Raw genomic sequence first — 10,193 nt, forward strand, 5'->3', positions numbered from 1 at the left:
AGGATGTACGGAGCGTGACTGCCTCTATGTGGTGAGTTTTACCATTACTTGCGATTCCTAAACACATCAGACGTCTTGAGTTTGTGCATGTTCCTTTATTGATTTCAATGTCAAGCTAGATGACATTAACATTTGCATGTTTACTATAAACAATCAAAATTAAAGAACCCTCAAATCTATTGTAGCTTTACATCCCACTTTTTTTACTCCGTGTATAGCAAGCAATCAAAAGTTTCTCTAGCTTAACAAAAACATTTGCAACACTGCTTCGAAATCAGGGGTTAAGTGCCAATGTTACAAATTCATTTCAAAACCTGTTCAGCAAAATGGGAAAACAAATGATGAGAGATGAGAGCTGCATATTCAAGGTGTGATTAAAGAACCCGACAGAATACTGGAGTAATCTCGTCATTTTAATACTAAAACTTTACTCAGCATTTCCTCCAACTGATATGAGTTCATTACAGATCTTGTTTCAAAAACCTTTTCATCTGTCATGTCTATAGAGAAGTGAAATAAAATTCCACAACCTGCTGGTTTCCTTAGATGGCAATCTTATACCTCAGCTTAATGGACTTGCATTCAATTTGTATTGATCATATTCAGGGCAGACATTGCTTAGACACGGTATGAATCTCAGGGCAGGGTCTGGAGGGTGTATGTGCAGCTGGCTGACTGCTACCCCACACAATGCATCCCTTAAACCTATTCAATTCTACTTAACTCTAAAACCAAATGCCTGTTCGGTCAAATCCCTAATATGCTATTTCTAGCTGTTAACCAATTACTTCACAGGATGAATGACAAACCCCCCCCCCCACCCCCCCCCACCCCCCCAAAACAGAGTTATGAGACCAATAAAGTTAGCAAAAAAAAAAAAAAAACACTCCAGTTAACGCTGTGTGAAGATATGGGATAGAATATTACCCTTCCCACTATTCCAACTGTAAGCATCGGTTGAACATTTACTTTTTAATGCAGAAATTGGATGATTTACTGTGCCAGGGAAAGGGAGGGCAAGTAAAGGACTGAAGGCTGTGATCAAGCCGCATTGACTGTATCTGCAACTTTTTACTAATTGCATTCTGCAATTTTAAATGAAAGTACGTTAAAAAGAGAGGCAGTGAGAGTTGAAGATCGATTCAATCAATTAAAATGGTGGGGTGTTGGTATTTTTAACTTCAGTGTTGTCTACTTTGTATGAACCATGGAGGTGCTGAACAAAAGCTTCTGTTTCTTTTTCTTCTTCTTGCCCCCGTTCTCCACTGAAACAGAGAGAGCCAGGAGATTTAAATGAAGTAATTTCTCCCCGAAATCACAAAAAACGTAACGCAAATACAGACTTCAAAGACTCACCAGGGACGACCACTAGTGGCGGTGGAGCGCTTGGACCATGGTCCAGCTGCTGGAGAGCTTCTTCAAACGCCTGGCTGAAAGAGTTCTGGAAACTGGGCACCGGGACTCGATCGGACCCATCGCTCTCTCCATCGCTGTCTGCCGCCGGGGGAGCAAGCAGCGTGTCTGAAGGACAGACCCAGTTTCAGTGTGATGGGATTGTCTGTATTCATGTCTGTACGAGCTCATTGTGACAACATGACAATGGCAACATGGATCTCACCTTTCTTTGGAGTAATCTTGGACCCAACATCAACTCTGGCTTTCCCATCTCTCAGCATCTACAGGTGAGTATGAGGGTCAAATGACAATGAGTCATCCTTGTAAGTGTCAGCTGTACTTTGGTACCAGGACTTAATGCGTCATCCTCAACGAAGCTGTTGGTACAGATTTCAGAGTGGCTACTGGTACAGACCTGAGCGAAGGACATGCAGTGCGAGTCATCCTCCACACTACCCACACTGAGCGCTGGGCTCTGCCCATTCAGACTAGGGAACATCAAACCATCTGCAAAAACCATAGGAGCTCCATGTCAGTTAATGAGGAACAAACGACAGAACCATCCCACACCAATGGAACAAGCAAGATTTCATCAGCTGCCAGCACCTCTGAGACTACCGCCTGGTTGTGAATATGTGTGAGTAGGATGGGAGGAGCACCAGGGCAGGTCTCACCAGAGGCAGGGCTGCTGCTGAGGGGGGAAGGCGGAGCCACCAGGAACTCTGGGTACACAGGTTCACCGTAGTTGGAAGGTGGCGAACCAAATGCCGGGAACTGCTGTAGGTTCTCCAGCCCGATGTGCACCTCGGGATCTGAGAATGACAAAACGAGGTTTGAGAGTTCCAAAACGACAGAAGGTTCCGACCAGACATTCCGTGCCGCGGACGTACGTGGAGCCGACATGACATCTACTCACATTTGCCTTGCTTCTTGTTTTCCTCCATCTCAATACGCCGCTCCCTGCGTTTCTCGTCCCTCGCTTTCTTCTGTCGGAGACGCTTTCTTTTCTCCAAATCATCTAAAAAGCAGAGAAGGATGAGGAAAAGACAAAACGTTGCACACAGTAAAACATCCCTTATGCATAAATCATCCACAGACTACAAGGTGGTGTTCAAACTGACCTGCGAAGCTGTCCAGAGTTTCTTTGGACAAGACAGGGGGCTGCAGGGCCAGCTCACAGATGCTGAACTCACAGGTGAGTGGCAGGTGAGCTAGATAGCGGTGCCGACGTCGAATCTCCTGTGGTCGAGAGCACGATTACGATCAGACCAAATCAGAAGACGGGATTTCGCCCTCGCTATCCTCCACAACTGAACCATTAGCGTTGGTGTAAGTCACTACTATATTGGGTCTTACGTCAGTGACGGTTTGCCCCTCGATCTCTACCACGGTGGCGGTGATGGAGTTGGGGCTGGCCTCCAGGCTGCCATACTCCCGCAGCAGACAGCGCACATTCACCGGGTGCAGGAACATCTGCTGACAGTCCTCCGCTGAAGGGGAGAGAAAAAAAACAACCTTGTGAACCCATCATGACTGGGACATTAAATGTCATAGGGCGGATAGTGAGCAGTAGAACAAGGCAAGCGTATGAGGAGAAGCTTGTGGAGTTGGTCTTCCCATGTGCTCCAGGGCGCGCCATCCTACCTTGGTAGAAGTAGTAGTAGGGTCCGTGCACGGAGGTGGTTTGGGAACGCCCTGCTTCGGCCTGGCTGGAGGTATGCTCCTCAGGCGCCTGGGGATCTGGTCCCGCGTCTGTGAGGGCATCACAGGCCTCCTCCAGAACGCTCTCCAGGACGCCGCCGCCGTGCTCGGCAGGCTCGCCGCAGGCCTGCTCGGGGTCCTCCTCTGGCATCTCTGCCACCTCATCGTCAAACGCAGAGGAGTACTGCAGCACAGGCTGGAAGGGAACAAGGAGGGTTCACCAAAGGGAATGGGGGCCTCGGTCGTGGTAGGGCCGGTTTTCAGCTTGATAACGGTTCCCAAGCGCATCGACTTGAGACAGGGAGCTGCTACACTGACCTTGGTACTGCTGACGGTGGTCACCACGTCATCCACGGGGGAGGGCGAGTCCGCCAGGGTGAGCTTTGACAGGTCAAGTCCGTCACCTGCACATGCCTTCTGGTGCTTTAGCAGAGCCTCCTCTCGCTCCTGGGGAGAAGAGCGTCAATGTCTCCGACCGGACCCTGGTTATAGCTGCCGACGGTAGTTCACGGATGTAGGGATTCTTACCTGCAGGTGGCACAGGGCACTCTGGATGAAGCAGGCCTGGGCCCCTTCCTCCTGGCTGAGCTGAGCCTGCAGAGCAGACCTCTCCTCTGCCACCAGGCCCAGCACCTGCTCTGAAGAGGCCAGCAGCAGCTTGGAATACGGGCTGAGGCACAGATCTGTCAACACAACAACAGGCCTGTCAATATGTAACATGCTTATATCAATGTCTTTACCCGACAACATGTTTAACACAGACGAGCTTTCCCTTCAAATCCTTTACCTCCGAAGCGAATGGGCTCCTCCACTTTCACCCACTCAGAGCTTGGCATTGCCACAAGAGCCCCTTTCTCTCTTCTCATCAGGCGCATGGTGATGAGGTCACCAACAGCATACTGCCTTGTCTCCATGGCCACCACACTGCAAAAAATAAAATAAGTTTGTACTTTCCCATTTTCATCCGTTTCATCTTCTCTACATCAAAAGCATATCACAGGTACTAAGTGACGGTTACTGTCACTAAGAGAACGTAGCTCTTAACGTTTCCCTCTAACCTCTTGAGGTCTGCCATGTTCACAGACTCGTAGCAGATGGGACACTTGGCCCAGCTCTTGTCACTGAGAGACAGGTAGTGCAGCATGCACGGCCAGCAGAAGATGTGGCCACAGCGCGTGATGTGGGCCGCCACGGGAGCGTACAGGCAGATGGGGCAGGAGGGCACCTCGTGGCTGTAGATGCGCTGAAACAGGACCACATTACAACAATAACGTGAATTGAAGCAAACAGATCAGCTTACAGAGAACAAGGGTGAATTTGGGCATTTTTGTGATTCAACTCACCACTTGCTGCACACAGTCCCAGTTGACCAGAGTATCTGGGTCAGTGAAGTGAGCCTTATAGTCTTGGTCATCAGTCACCACAAATTGACAGCTACGGGAAAAAAAAAAAAAAAAAGTAAATCTCTCATTTCATTGTTCAACCACTACCTGGTGTGTACCTTTTGAACAGGAAGGAGAACTCACTTAGCCTGCAAGAAGAGCTCCTTGTTGAAGGGCTTGTGCTTGTGGCCCCACTTGTTGCGGCGGCCCCAGCCGAAGTGGCTGTCTCCACCCAGGCCACCATGGCCCCCGCGAGGCTCAAAGGTGAAGTTGAGCAGGTGGTTCAGGCTGATCTTTTTAGGTCCAGCAAATTGAGCCGGGCTAAACTCTGCCCGGCGTGTCTCTGCTACCTATAAAGAGACAAAAGGTGTTTTAGCTCTGAAGAACATCTTAGCATTGTTGCAAAGAATTAAACCTGTGAATTCTAGAATCCTGTCTGATCGTACTATTTCAGCTTTTGATTACTGTTCTTGTGATTTGGTAGATTGTATATAAAGCTGTTTTAAATTCGAATTCACATAGTTCTTCCTGTTGTGGACTCACCTCTTCGCGTCTTCCTCCACCTGCATCGCCATACTGTCTGCCTGCACCTCTCTGGGGGGGTCTCTTGTCAAAATTTTTGCTTTTCTGTGAATTGGTGCGGCGCGGGCCAGGGAAGGTGTCACTTTTAGGAAAGGAGGGCTCTCGCTTACGGCTGCAGCGCTTAGAACCCCCATTATTCTTACCATCTGGGAAGAAAAATAGTGACAATTGACTTGTTACTTTAGTGTTATTACCACTAGTGTTCTGACAATACCGCTAAACCAATTTAAGATTTTCAAATAGACCAACCTAATGTTGAATTGTTTGAATTTAGATTTGCATGTCTCCCATTTTGTTTCAACGATTGCAAAAAATATAATTTGATGATGCTGATATGGACTGTACCCTCCCTCCCTGCTTATCAGCACAAGCCAGATGAGCGCAAAAACTCAGCCAGGCAACAATTTCTAATTAGATTTGGTCTTCAACTGCCACTACCTTAACTGTTTATTTCGACAAGATCCCAGCTGAATTAAATATGTGCAAACTAGTGACAGTGTTAATATATTCTTCTAAACTGGTCGAATTATCTGACAGCTACGTCATGCATTTTAAGTAAACAACCCCTAGTACTAGGCCTTGGAGCAGGCCATACAATGTTCTTGTACAAGCAGCACAACTCGGGTCATTCAAGCAATACGACTGCGCATTGTTGGGTAGCTAACAAGCTACATACTTTGATAGGGTTGATTACTTATTAACTGGGTTGATGGTTTCACCTGTTTTGGGTTTAGATTCGCCAGGTGGAGGGCCGGTGGAACTCGTACGGGGCGGAACCTTGTTGTTGGCATTGCTGTTTGGATTCTTCTCCATGGTTGTCTCCTTGCTGTAAGAGGATCTGAGGCCGAGCTCTTGAGAGAGAGCTTCCGAGCTCTCTAGCATCAATTGGTAAAAATGAAAATGTGAGCGGGTAGTGGCAAGTGCGGGTCAGGCGGCAAAGGCCCTGATTCATTTCTGTCAAACACGGAGACTCCATCACGGCGACATCTTGACAACAAAACAAACCGAGAAAAATAGAGACACAGTTCAGGCGTCTCAGTAATGGTGGCTTTGAAATAGGAGAGAACGAATGCTCACACCACGGGGCCCAGACCCCGAAAATCTGAGCTGTTCTAGCCGTTGGAAACTTTTGGCCCCAACAAAGGCGTTAGACGTTCTCCAATTTGCGGAAAACGTCCGGTTTAATTAGGGTTTTCCCCTAAAAAAAATAATTCTAAAGACGAGCAACAACTAATGGCGACGGGTCGCCAGTCAGGAACCTCAGAGACCCGGATGCAACTTCGTGTTTCAACTATTTTGTAACGACATCTTGCAAGGAATTATGGGAAATGTAGTTCTAAGAACATCAGGTCATTTATTTTAGACCAACGTAGACTACGTTGTATAAAGATTCATTAATCAAAACTGAAGGTGAATCGTATATATTTTTTCCAATTACACCATGACGACATATTTGATTAAATGTTCACTTTTATTGTTTTAATAGGCCAAAATCCATTTCACAAAATGAACAGAAAACTATTTACATTGTATAAACATGTCTATTGTTACCATGCCCAAGTTGAATGGCAAACAATTTCTCAGGGTCCCTGCGCAACTTTTTCAATGAGTTCCACAGGTCCTGAGACAGAACTGACTGTCTTTCTCCTAACATTCAATGACCATCTGAATGGAATGGAGGTTAAGGTATCTCCTCGTCCTCCTCTTCACTGTCCAATTCATATTCATTCTCTTGTCCTTTCACGATTGAGCAGCTCGAGACTGCTTTCTCGACCTCCAGTCTTTCTGCTGCTCATAGAAACAGAAGAATTAACAACCGCACCGATAACACAGACATTTACATTTTACAATACTGCTATACTACTATCCAATCTTTAGTGATGTTCCTACACCGACCTTCGGTCTGACAATTGGGAAGCATCCGATGCAGCTGCTGTGTATTATATTGGACCAGAAACTTCTGACACGTTCTGATAGTTCCTGTAAAAGTGCAATGTAAATTCAGAGCAGTATATCATTTGTGCCTTTCATATAAAAATACCCGATCCACTGTATATGCTGGTGTCTGTCAACCATACATTGTGAAAAATTAAAGTATCTCTTTTACCTCCTACATGTAAACAGTTCAGGAAACATGGCACTTTATGACCTCTGTTCTCCAGAATGGCGATGAAAGGCAGAGCAGACCAGATGGTCCTGTAGTGGCTCTTCCGACATCGCAGGAACACAATTCCAGTGTGGGCGTTAACATATTTTACTGAAAAGAGATGTAATGTAAGTACTTTATTTCATAAACAATAGAAATATGAAACTACACTTTTTTTTTGACAATGACATCCAACTACAGTATGAAAGAGACATTCAGCATCAACATGCCATAACTCACACTGCAGTCTGTTACTAACAGTTCCCAAAACACGGGCTTTCTGCTTAAGCTACAGCAGTATGTATATTATATATATATATAGTGGTATACGCTCGCATACAATCCCATGAAAATGGAAACAGTATCTAAGTCTTCATCGTCACTAATGTATTTCCATTTCCGTATCTAATACACAGTCACCCAAGTAGGCCTGATATAAAAGTTGTTGCATACACTTCACCAACAATGTTAATACCTGTGAATCCAATGTTGCACAGTGCTGCCCCGTAGTCACCGTGCATTCGACTCACCGCTCCTTTGACCATTGCATTGATTGACCGATCATCAAGCAACGATAGACTGTTTCGATCCGTCACGTTTACTTCACACAGCAAATATCTGTCAATGCATGATGGTACATTAGGATACAGTCTAAATGGGGGTATCAGTCATTGTCCACTTGAACCAAGACGTTTAGGTATAACTGTACTAACCTGGATTTAAATCTCACCATCTCTCTTCACGTGTGTTGATCAACGAAAACTACTTCCGCGTTGTGGGTGGGACTCAATCTTGATTGGCAACGCATTTAACCAATCGTAAATTGTTTTGTCTTGAGTGGCCAGGATACTTTCCCATTCCTCTCAATCAAGATTTCTAGAGAAAAACTGAAGTGTTGTTTTAAACCTATTTTTTAACTGTTAAAATATGTTGTGTTTCAGTGTCATATTTGCGATACTGCAAATTGATATATATATATATATGTATATATATATATATATATATATTTTTTTTTTTATTATATTAGAGGGTAGGTAGATTAACAAATAAGCATAGTAGATGACTAACTGTTTTAAACATTGAGCACCGGAAAGTATGTTCAGGTGTTATTTTTGTCCCTACTTTCATGACAAATACATTTCTTCTTTAGGTCTGCCAAGCAAGTCAATGTGAAATAAGACATCTGTCGCTTGCAATAGTTTGACTGAAACAAAAAGATTAGACTGTATGCAGGCCTGCTTTGCACATTGATTAAGGCAAAGGGATTTGCTGGCAATGTAAGGAAACCAATCCCTCCATGGACTATCCCAATCGACAAGTCCGACTGACAAACCATACACACTTACAAACATGCGAGACGCTTTTATGTGACATAAAATATAAAAACTTTAATAACATTGAGTTGTATTTACAGACATGGTATAATAAAAATATGTGATTATATACAGTATTTACAGTACACGTTCACATATCAGCATTACATCTGACAAAACATGAACATTTATAAATTAATATAATCAAATATTTGGTAAAGTGCAAATAACCCGACATGCATAAAGCCTATGTAAATCAATTTGTTTTCCAAATAGTCCTACAAAGTCTCCCCACACAATAGACTTAAGGTCCCGGTCCTTTACATAACAATTCAAACAGAAATGTTGCCTCTTCAGTGGGATAAATGCAGTGCCATTGAGAGCTTCTGCTTAGAGATAATGAAGTGATCATGTGTCTGGGGTTGGGGGAGCGAGGTGCATTTGGATGTGACGAACATAGATGTCCAGTTTTTGTCTTCATCTATAGGAGAGAGCGAGGAATGGGGTATGTACGAGGTAAAGTCCGTTATGTTCACAGGATACCTCTACTCCCCCCTTGTTGCAGTTCAGGCCCAAGCCAAGCTCCAAAGCAGTCTCCAAGGGCCCAGGCCCTTCCCCCAATGGACCTCTATTGGTGTCCTGCAGAGATGGCCTTTCTCGTGGACCCCCCCTGGAAAACCCCCCGACCTTCCGCATGTCCACCAGGCTAGGCCCCCCTCTGGCCCCACCAGCTGCCTCTTGTAGACCTTGGAAAAGGAACAGTAAATCCACTCTCAGCTCCAGTATGTCATCCCTTGTCCTTACATTGTACCTATGGGAAAAATAGAGTCATCACTTTCACTATAAATAAATAAGGAAGACAACGCATTTTCACATCATTGAAAGTTGGATTTGAGGATAAGTTATGAGTTTTTCATGTTGAAGTTTGTCCTCTTACCTTGTAGAAAGTTTGCGTTTTACCATAAACGGAAGCACTGGCTCAACGTTCAGCTGTCGTGGGTTTGATAGTTGGAGATGAATCTCCGCTCTCATGACTGTCACTGACAAAACGTCCCGACTAAAGAGGAACTCCACACCTGTATCTAGGGGAAAACATGAGAAACGCATTAAAAAAAGAGACTCTAACCCGTGGACCTTTCCCCCACTATATGCCATTCTTGACTGAATACTGATACTAGCTTATTATTTAACCTTATCAATAAGCGCTTACCTCCACTTAAGCGACCCTGAATTCCCTTCACACTTTTGCAATGAAAACCGATCTGACAGCAACGGTAAACCCTTCGAACATAACGGAAAAGCGGTTGCTCTGGAAAGACCGTGCGCCGTGACCCTCCCAGTGGCAATGAGAGAACCCGGAGATGTAGTGATTTTGCCAAATCTCCTTGAGACCCGTAGGTTTCCGTCCATGGTTCAGTCAGTAATGCACATTGTTCCCGTTGTGCCTCCATAGTCTCTCGCCTCAATCGTCTAAAAGAATCTGAGCGTAAAATGTCTTGCCCATCCGATATGGCAGATGATTTCAACAGTAACTCCGATGGGCCTACTGCGCGACACTGGACTCCAACAACGCTGTATATTAGAAAAAGTAATCTTAATGCATTCCAAAAGCGCAGTATTGAGGCCATGGTGATCTGTCCACGTTGAGAGCTTCGCACGGAATGAATGTGGTGC

At 45.0% G+C, this 10,193-nt stretch overlaps 3 protein-coding genes across 3 annotated transcripts; all 3 read right to left on the reverse strand.

Annotated features, from left to right (window-relative positions):
- Positions 1–75: 75 nt before the first annotated feature.
- On the reverse strand, positions 76–6,346 carry rnf10 (ring finger protein 10). The gene is made up of 17 exons (XM_084690748.1): positions 5,780–6,346; positions 5,022–5,206; positions 4,623–4,828; positions 4,440–4,530; positions 4,155–4,339; positions 3,884–4,020; positions 3,625–3,779; positions 3,415–3,543; positions 3,040–3,292; positions 2,752–2,885; positions 2,517–2,634; positions 2,312–2,413; positions 2,070–2,207; positions 1,811–1,902; positions 1,619–1,676; positions 1,357–1,521; positions 76–1,265 (listed from the first exon to the last, which is right to left on the reverse strand). Exons 1-17 carry the CDS (start codon positions 5,940–5,942, stop codon positions 1,192–1,194), a joined length of 2,385 nt encoding a protein of 794 aa, XP_084546874.1. The 5' UTR covers positions 5,943–6,346; the 3' UTR covers positions 76–1,191.
- Positions 6,347–6,512: 166 nt separating this feature from the next.
- pop5 (POP5 homolog, ribonuclease P/MRP subunit) lies at positions 6,513–8,014 on the reverse strand. Its single transcript, XM_084690582.1, has 5 exons — positions 7,920–8,014; positions 7,682–7,824; positions 7,168–7,317; positions 6,957–7,040; positions 6,513–6,848 (listed from the first exon to the last, which is right to left on the reverse strand). Exons 1-5 carry the CDS (start codon positions 7,937–7,939, stop codon positions 6,742–6,744), a joined length of 504 nt encoding a protein of 167 aa, XP_084546708.1. The 5' UTR covers positions 7,940–8,014; the 3' UTR covers positions 6,513–6,741.
- Positions 8,015–8,738: 724 nt separating this feature from the next.
- On the reverse strand, positions 8,739–10,161 carry LOC146232928 (uncharacterized). The gene is made up of 3 exons (XM_084690836.1): positions 9,730–10,161; positions 9,457–9,601; positions 8,739–9,330 (listed from the first exon to the last, which is right to left on the reverse strand). The coding sequence occupies exons 1-3, from the start codon at positions 10,145–10,147 to the stop codon at positions 8,997–8,999; spliced, it is 897 nt and encodes a 298-aa protein (XP_084546962.1). The 5' UTR covers positions 10,148–10,161; the 3' UTR covers positions 8,739–8,996.
- Between the last annotated feature and the right edge of the window lie 32 nt (positions 10,162–10,193).

Source organism: Hypomesus nipponensis, chromosome 24 (assembly GCF_054491055.1).
Source record: "Hypomesus nipponensis isolate SF chromosome 24, ASM5449105v1, whole genome shotgun sequence".
NCBI lineage: Eukaryota > Metazoa > Chordata > Actinopteri > Osmeriformes > Osmeridae > Hypomesus > Hypomesus nipponensis.

What these genes read in the sequence shown, in the direction of transcription:
- rnf10 (XM_084690748.1), bottom strand. Translation starts at nt 5,942, where the DNA reads ATGCTAGAGAGCTCGGAAGCTCTCTCTCAAGAGCTCGGCCTCAGATCC. An exon ending in CCACCGTCAGCAGTACCAAG is followed by an intron (nt 3,293 to 3,414) that starts GTCAGTGTAGCA and finishes GTTCCCTTCCAG; the next exon opens with CCTGTGCTGCAGTACTCCTC. An exon ending in CTACTACTACTTCTACCAAG is followed by an intron (nt 2,886 to 3,039) that starts GTAGGATGGCGC and finishes TCTCCCCTTCAG; the next exon opens with CGGAGGACTGTCAGCAGATG.
- pop5 (XM_084690582.1), bottom strand. Translation starts at nt 7,939, where the DNA reads ATGGTGAGATTTAAATCCAG. An exon ending in ATGGTGAGATTTAAATCCAG is followed by an intron (nt 7,825 to 7,919) that starts GTTAGTACAGTT and finishes ATGCATTGACAG; the next exon opens with ATATTTGCTGTGTGAAGTAA. An exon ending in GTGCAACATTGGATTCACAG is followed by an intron (nt 7,318 to 7,681) that starts GTATTAACATTG and finishes ATCTCTTTTCAG; the next exon opens with TAAAATATGTTAACGCCCAC.
- LOC146232928 (XM_084690836.1), bottom strand. Translation starts at nt 10,147, where the DNA reads ATGGCCTCAATACTGCGCTTTTGGAATGCATTAAGATTACTTTTTCTA. An exon ending in TCAGGGTCGCTTAAGTGGAG is followed by an intron (nt 9,602 to 9,729) that starts GTAAGCGCTTAT and finishes GTTTTCCCCTAG; the next exon opens with ATACAGGTGTGGAGTTCCTC. An exon ending in AAACGCAAACTTTCTACAAG is followed by an intron (nt 9,331 to 9,456) that starts GTAAGAGGACAA and finishes TTTTTCCCATAG; the next exon opens with GTACAATGTAAGGACAAGGG.